This window comes from Leptinotarsa decemlineata, unplaced genomic scaffold (assembly GCF_025532065.1).
Source record: "Leptinotarsa decemlineata unplaced genomic scaffold, Ldec_3_MD MMD2_tig00003798_RagTag_RagTag, whole genome shotgun sequence".
Classification (NCBI taxonomy): Eukaryota; Metazoa; Arthropoda; class Insecta; order Coleoptera; family Chrysomelidae; genus Leptinotarsa; species Leptinotarsa decemlineata.
The window spans coordinates 2,966,126-2,974,261 of record NW_027412596.1 but is presented as its reverse complement, the minus strand read 5'-3'; the positions used below and the strand labels follow the sequence as shown (position 1 = coordinate 2,974,261).

The following is an 8,136-nucleotide window of genomic DNA, read 5'->3' as shown; positions in this document are numbered from 1 at the left end:
GCACGGTCTAATAGAGTCTTGATGATTCCTCTTTTTGTCGATTGATGGTGGTTGGATTCGTGGTTCAGATACTGTCCCGTATGAGTGGGTTTTCGGTATACAGATGTTTCCCACTTAGTGTCGGTCCTCTTCACCAAAACGTCTAAGAATGGCAATTTATTGTGGATTTCCTTCTCCATTGTGAAAGTGATGGAAGGTCTCACGCTGTTGATGTGTTTCAGAAAGGCGTCTAGTTCAGTATTCCCATGGTTCCATATTATGAAGGTGTCGTCAACATATCTCAACCAGACTCGAGGTTTCTGGTGGGCTTCTTCAATGGCCAGAGTTTCAAACCACTCCATATATATGTTGGCTATGACTGGTGAAAGTGGCGATCCCATTGGCAGTCCCTCATCTTGTGTAAAGAATTCGTCCTTCAGTTGGAAATAACAGTTTCGTACACAGCATCCTAGTCATTCCATAATTACTTCTATAGGTAGATTCGTTCTCTCTTTCAGGTTCCCGTCTTCGGATAGCTTTCTCTGTGTGATTTGGAGTTCTTCTTCGACCGGAACGTTGGTGTAAAGGCTTTCCACGTCGAAACTAATTAGTTGATCTTCCTGTGTAACCTCAATTGACCCTAGTAGTTCGACAAAATGCCTTGAATTCTTCACAAAAGACGATGTTTTTCCTTGTAATGGTTGTATTAAGGGAAGTAAAAATCTAGACAAGTTTTGAGTAGCCGAATCTCTGGAGCTGATGATCGGTCTAAGCGGAACGTCCTTCTTGTGGATTTTGGGTAGACCATACAAGTGAGGGGGCTCTCTGTGGTGCGGTGTTAGCCATGATCTTTCCTTGTCTGAAAAATAGACTTGGTGTTTTTTCAAAATCTGGTACAACTTCCTTTCGATTGATGCAGTAGGGTCCCGTACGATATTTGTGTATCGTCCCTTCTGCAGAACCTCTTCGATCTTCTGTTCGTAGAGAACGGTATCCATTACCACAGTAGCGTTTCCTTTATCTGCAGGTAGGATCTTGATGGTGTTGTCTCTACGTAGGCCGTTCAGAGCTCTACGTTCTTCCTTGCTGATGTTAGATGTTGGAACTGGTTCTCGATCCAACTGTTCACTCGATCAACTGTTCACTATCATTTCATTTCAGGTTTATTGTTGCTTAATATAATTGTTATTTTCAACTATTATTTTTTAATTATTCTTTTTTACTTGTTTCAGGGATTTCAAATCATTTTATATAGTAGACAATGGAAGTCCAAACTAGTGAAACAAAATAAAACAGTTATTCAATTTTTCTAATGACGAAAAAGTGGATATGCTTTTTTTTTAATCAAGATGATTGAGAAATGCTACCAAATCTCTGGCAATCTATTAGAAATTGTATCCTGAATTAGAAAATTTCGCTAAAATAATGAAACTTGCAAATAAAAATTGTGGTGTGATGAAAATAGATTTACCAATAACGGATGTTTCAACAGGAATATACATTATCATTGGCCACAAGAAAATGAATATTTACATAGAGTTACCAATTTTCAAGAGAGATATGGTGTTAACGTATGGTTTGGTGTTTTTATTAATAAAATTATTGGCCCAAACTTTTTTGAAACATCTCTGACCGGAGAATTTTACTTGAACTTCTTATCAGGGACTCTGAGTTTCTAGGATATGTTTCACTTAGCCTGATGAGAAAATATGAGTATTCCCAACACGACTGAGCTCCATCACATCGGCAGGAAAATGTGCAGAGATTTCCTGAATACAAATATGCCAGAAATAAGAAATAATGGTCCTATTGAATGATGGAAGACAATTTGAACATTTAATGCGATATCGCGTGAGACGGTAACTTAAAAAATTACATGTGAGGCATTCCGTTATGATGTTCATTTTCTACTATTTATTATTTCTCTTTTGCAACTGTTTCTTTATCAATGTGGTGTATTACGATACTATTAACTATGTGCTCGCAACGATATTTAAAAATTTGATTTCTCATTGAAAAAAAAGTTAAATGATGGAATTTTGATGAAGTGATTTTTAGAAAAAAAGTCGAGAAATACATATGTTATTATATGTCAATGAATTCGTAAATACAATGACTACCGAAATGTATAAAAAAATATACAGGCCCGTAATGCAAAAATATATTGATTGTTCTTGTGAAAACTGTGATACTGGTTTTCTAACGTATATAAGGATACAAAGTGTCGTATAGCAAAAATAATATTCTTAATTGTAAAACAACGTCTGAGCTCTTGTCAGCTGAAGGATCGATTTTGAAGTGTTGATGGTCGATTATCTCGCAAGAGTTTCGCTCGCTGAATAGATGGGTCTGAACATCGATGATGAATTATGATAAACGAAAAGTCGCATTGGAATATGAGTTGAACCAGATTATGAGAAACATGAAATGAAGCAAAAAGTTCCTCTGTCATTTTTTTATATAGAGCAAAAATTTATGATCTACAATTTTCAGTTTTTTGGAAATATCTCTGAAACGGTTGGTGATTTTATCGATCTGAGAATACCGTTTTCTTGCATCACTAAAAAGGCAACTTCTGTTCAATTTAACCGTTCTTGCAGGACCTACCGTTTTTCAGAGATAGCAATAGTGGTATCAGCTAAAAAAAAACTGCCTATCAGTCTAGTTCAAGGGTGCTCAACCCCAGGCCACAATGTACCACAATGTGGCCCACGAAAGAATTTTAAATGGACGCACAAATAAGTTTTGAAATACGCATCGTATTGAAAAATTCCGCCAAATTGCCTGCCGCGAAGGAACGTAGTACCTACACCTAGTTCATTTCCTCATAATGTCTGCTAGTGATCTACAGATTGTTGTAGGGAGTCCAGTTACAAGTGACTCGCCCTGTATTCAGTGTAGGATAGGAAAGAGATGGTAGATGCACCGTATAGAAGTACTTCTAGACGATGGTAGATGATTGAATCACTCACTTAAAACCTTCATGACATTTAGGTTAGGTATTTATAAGTTATGTGATGTATTAGTGGTAGTGATAGGAATGATTATTCGTTAATTAATGTTTGTTCCTCGGTAGAGTACAGATCGTTAAATATAGTGCGTTAGTCGGTTGCTATATGGAATATTGAAATATAAGGGTATTACAGTAGAAGTTCAGTAGTGTCCGACCGAAACTGCATTCGGGAGTTCCCGCGCTGTGATCGGTCATGTTCAGCGCGTTGAATTTCATACAAGTGATGAAGACATTTTGCCGAGTCCACGTGCCTAATCATATCATGACTAACTTTTTTCATCACATTAATATTAAGTACCTATTTTGATATTAGGTAACAACTTAAATAAGTAATTTTATGTTTAATATTTTTGAAAAACCATCAATAATATTCAAAAGAAGGATCTACACCTACTCAAATAAACACCTCACCTATTTTAATAATTTTCAAGGTGCAATTAATATTTTTTCTTAAATAAGGGTTTGTTATGTTGATTATCAATGAGTAAATATGTCGAAGACTGCATGACGTTGTGATTTAAAGATAAAAAAATAAAGACTGGCTTATATAACGTTTTCTATATTTTTCCCTCAAATCATAATCCTTGTAAGGAAGTTTCGGTTTCGGCCGAAACTGACACCGTTGCCGAAATTCGTGTTTCGGTTTCGGTCGTAAAAACCAGTTTCGGTCGGACACTAAAGTTCAGTGTATTATTTCTAATTGAAGTTCACAAAATCTTGTACAGAAAAGTAGCAATGAAGAAGTCAGAAAAGTGATAAAACGAACTTGTCGAATTTCAATTTTTTTTTGATAATCTTACATAAGAATGTAAAAGTTAATGAACAAATTATAGACAAAAATATCTAATTCAAATGCTTAAATACATACTTTTGCAGAAAATGTTTCATTGAGGAAATATTCAATATGATTATAAAGTGAATTGATGAATGGTTGTTTGATGAACATTATTTTCATGTTGAGGGTTGTTTACATGGCATGAATTGCAAACTCTATTTTCAAACAAAGATAAATGATGGTGGGATAGTTTGAAGTTAATGGAGTGTCTGGGACCATAACAATAATGAAATTTGAAATATTAATCTCTCCCAAAATAAATACAGTAGGGTCTGGTAATCTATCGTAAAAAACTACTTCCCGGCTGATACCAAGCTGGATTTTGAATTATAACCGACAGGCATTTATGCAAGATACCTCACTGAGACTAGTCCCGCAAATGTTCTCGTTCATCCATCAGCAGGACGATGCTGAAATTATTCAAGTAGATCACCTGCAGACCGCAGTTTCGAGGTATTACCTCTAGTCAGTACAGGAAAGATCCTACCCAGACAGCAAAGTGTCTGGGACGAGATTAATTTCAACACGGCTCTGCTACATATATAAAACCTTCGTCTGAGAGAAAGATTGTTAACTAGTAACAACTCCATCACGTGAACGAAGCTCCGATCGGGGAAGAAACATCCCATGTACTAAAACTCTAGTTATGTTATGATTGAATATTTATGGTACATTGAATTGAATGAAAAATGATTTTGATGTTTCTGAGTTATTTATCAAATTTAATGGTCAATAGCTTTTCCGATATCCGATTATTCAAATTTGAATTTTTGGCAGTAATGAGAAATGAAAGTGAGGCAATATATTTGAGTGTATTGGTATGTTTAGATATTAAATAAAGTATTACTTTGCATGAATGCAATATAGGCTTTATAAAATGTTTGTGCATTTTTGGATTGAATAAGTACTTCCATGTATTATACGATACTCTTTCGGACTCTTTTCTTCCATACTTCCATTGTCAGGTGAATACAATCGAATAATAATTAAACTTTCACACTGCTTACACAGAAACGTTTAAAAGTAATATCGATTCCCAGCTGGTTCCGCATTTCTAATATCTAGTAACAACGCCCCTCTTTTGTTGAGGTTGTTTTCTGAAGCATTAGATTTACTCAGTGAAATTTGTTTTCGTCAAAATTTTTCAAATTACGTGTCAATTTCATTTTTGAAATAAAAAATTGAAAGCGAGTTTTAAGACAATAAATACAGTGGCATCAAAAAAGTATTACTTAAAGGAGTCATCACAATTTTTATTCTGCATGGCATGGTAAATTTGAACATATTTTTATAAGGTTGAACTACAGTCCAAATGTTAAAGTGAGCAAGCAGATAGTTCATCTATGTGCTAAAAATCACACGTTAAAAGGTCTCCTTATTCCTCCTAATCATTATCTCGCACAAGATTTGACTTCTTGAGAGTTGGCGTTTGCAGCTTGTTACCGGAACCACCCAAAAATCACCAATTGAATAACTCATTTTTTAAAACATGACGGCATTGAAAATAAGTAAAAAGTCACATTTTCAACAATTGAAATGTAATTAAGACACTATACTTGTGTAGTAAGCACTTCCAATATTCAAGAAATCTTAAGCCTCTCAATGAAATATTGGAGTGACAATTGGAGATTCTGGAGCAGTTTTCAATCAAAGTGATTACATTCAATAGATTATCAGTAGTGTATAATGTATAGGTTGCATCACTTTTGATCTAATGTGGAATATGACATGTAGGGATGTTATATCAAACAATTGCTTGAAAAGAAACAGGTTTTTTCGACATTTTATATATTTTATTAGTGAATCCAGGCACAGATAAATTCTTTTTGTGGACTATAATAGCTTACATACTATCCACTACTTTTTAAAACTTATGCTACATATTTACAAATACAGATAACAAAAACTAGACATAAAAATCACCTATTACAAACATTAATCAAATTCTCATGATAATATGCCATAAAAACAAAAACATTCAATTTTTGTTGAAATTTGGGTAAAAATGCAGCAATGTTGAGTTTTATTTATTAACAAATTTCATATAAGATCAAAGCTGTTCAAGAATTTTGAAATATTGCATTTAGAAGAAGATTCAATCAAATATCATTAATCTAAATGTGTGGTGATAAAAACAGAAATGTATTCTTAATTTTTATGCAGAAAACTTATATGAATCCCTTTTAATATGCAAATAAAGTGAAAACTCATAGGATTTCATCATCATCATAATGAACATTAGGCCTTAACCAATGGCATATTCTATGATAGTAATTATAAGAGCCCTAACGATATATCTACCTTCTAACCAGTCTTGACAATTCACACATTTGCACTTTAAAACTCACTGCAAAACATTTACATTTTCCAATGACAAGGGAATACTGAAAATCAAGAATAAATATAAAATTCCAATTTTTCAATACACGTTTTTAATTTATTTCAGTGCAATAATATATACAATAATTACAATTCTATTCAATTCTATATATTTTCAACGATACAAAACGAAGATCCTATAAAAAAATATAAGGAGTTTTCTCAAACATCAATGTGTAAAAAATACTTTCATCTCACGTTTATCCAGTGTTTTTCTACAATGTGAAGAATCTGATTATGTACATACAGAAGGTGATGCAGAATTATTTTTCAAACTGCAAAATATTTCTTTTTTGGTTTTGGACATTTCATTTTACATCAGGAAAAAAATTTCGCTAAGAAAATATCAACAATCAACCTAGCAGTATAAATAAAGCTTTGGTAAACTACCCTACTTTTTCACTCATACACATGCACACAACAATAATACGAACTAGTTCTAAGATATTTAACAAATTTAGTCAACATTATCCTGAAAGATCAATCTAACATAACCGGGAGAACCAGATAGGGGTGACGCACAGAATGGACAAACTGCATGGAAACCATTGGTGCCGTGTGGTATTGCTACATTTGCCCAATATCTGAAAATGAATTACACCATTTTAATACCTATTCAAGTCAAGTAATTTTTTTGTTAAAACAGCTCTTTCTCTCAGATCAGTAAAGACCAACGAAATCATAATAGAGAAAGATGAAATTATTTATTATAGAGCTGGGAGTTATATTGCTGTCATGGAAATGTTATTATGATAAAATTTGTTTTAACAGGAATTATAATAAGTGCATATAGATTAAACGACAAGGAGACACATTGTCTGCTGCATAATTGCTCATATCTAATCGTTCTAAAGAAAAGTCAATGGCAACATTCAAGTTGCCTCGGAATCTTTCCGTTGGAGAGAATTTTTTTAAATGAATTACTAAAATACGGGGAAACTTATGGATTCATAGGGATTTTGTGCATTTTCATCTTTCCTTGCACCTTGAACACTTTGGTTTTTCATATCCATCCAGAGTTTCTTCTCTTGAGAAGGAATCCTAGGATTGTGACAAACTCAATTGGCCGGTTCTTTGTGGTATGGGGAGACAAATCCCAGAAAGGATCAAAGGTTACTGATGGATTTTAATTGACCAACAAAGTTACCTACAATCTTAGAGTTGTTCATGTTCAAATATCGCAGCCAGGAATCTTGCGCTTTTCCGCTGTAGCTCAATCTTTCATCAATCTCCGCTGAGATCGGTTTAGGTTTCTCGGTAATTCTATTAAGGTCCTCATGTATGTCTTCTAAAAGATATCGACATAATTCCTGGGCGTCTTGATGGGCAGAACCCATAAATTGAGGGACAAATATTTGAATCCGATTTTTAAAGTAAGCATGGTTTATCACTCTATCAGATGAATATTCTGACCACAATTCCTCAATAACTTCTGTGAATGCTTTGATTAAAGCACCTTTCATACTTCCATGCTTTCTGAAGTGATTTGTGATCCGTAGGCACATGACTTTTGATTTGGGAATACCAAATAGATTCGCATTCAACGGCTAAATTATCTATTATATTGGTGAAGGAGATTGGAAGTATCATTTCTATCGATTGCGAAACATTGTTGATGGAAGACATAAATACTGGTAAAGCCAGCGATGATGCTAAGCGCAGACCCAACACTCCACGATTCACAGGAAATGTTGCTTGCGACCAAGAAATATCAGTGAAATAGTTGTTGGTAACATTTTCAATTATGTAAGTGATTATCAAACTTCTTAAGGTATACTTGACTTTTCCAACAAGTAGAGCATCTTAGAGTATACAGTAGTTTAGGAATGGCTAAACAGTTTTTCAATAAAAAAAAGGAAGAATGCATTGGAAAATCGTATAAACGGGTGGAAATCAAGTCAAAGCAATCTGTTTTGTTCTGCAAACTTTC

At 33.9% G+C, this 8,136-nt stretch overlaps 2 protein-coding genes across 2 annotated transcripts in view; one reads left to right on the top strand and one right to left on the bottom strand.

The window, feature by feature from the left end:
- The window catches only part of LOC141483638 (uncharacterized), a 565,103-nt gene that overhangs the window by 26,149 nt on the left and 530,818 nt on the right, over nt 1-8,136 (top strand). The window lies entirely within an intron of this gene.
- The window catches only part of Pli (E3 ubiquitin-protein ligase pellino), a 44,567-nt gene continuing 42,029 nt past the window's right edge, over nt 5,599-8,136 (bottom strand). The window contains 1 exon segment of the mRNA XM_074178409.1: nt 5,599-6,790. Within this exon segment, the coding sequence (XP_074034510.1) occupies nt 6,664-6,790 (127 nt within the window). The 3' untranslated portion in view covers nt 5,599-6,663.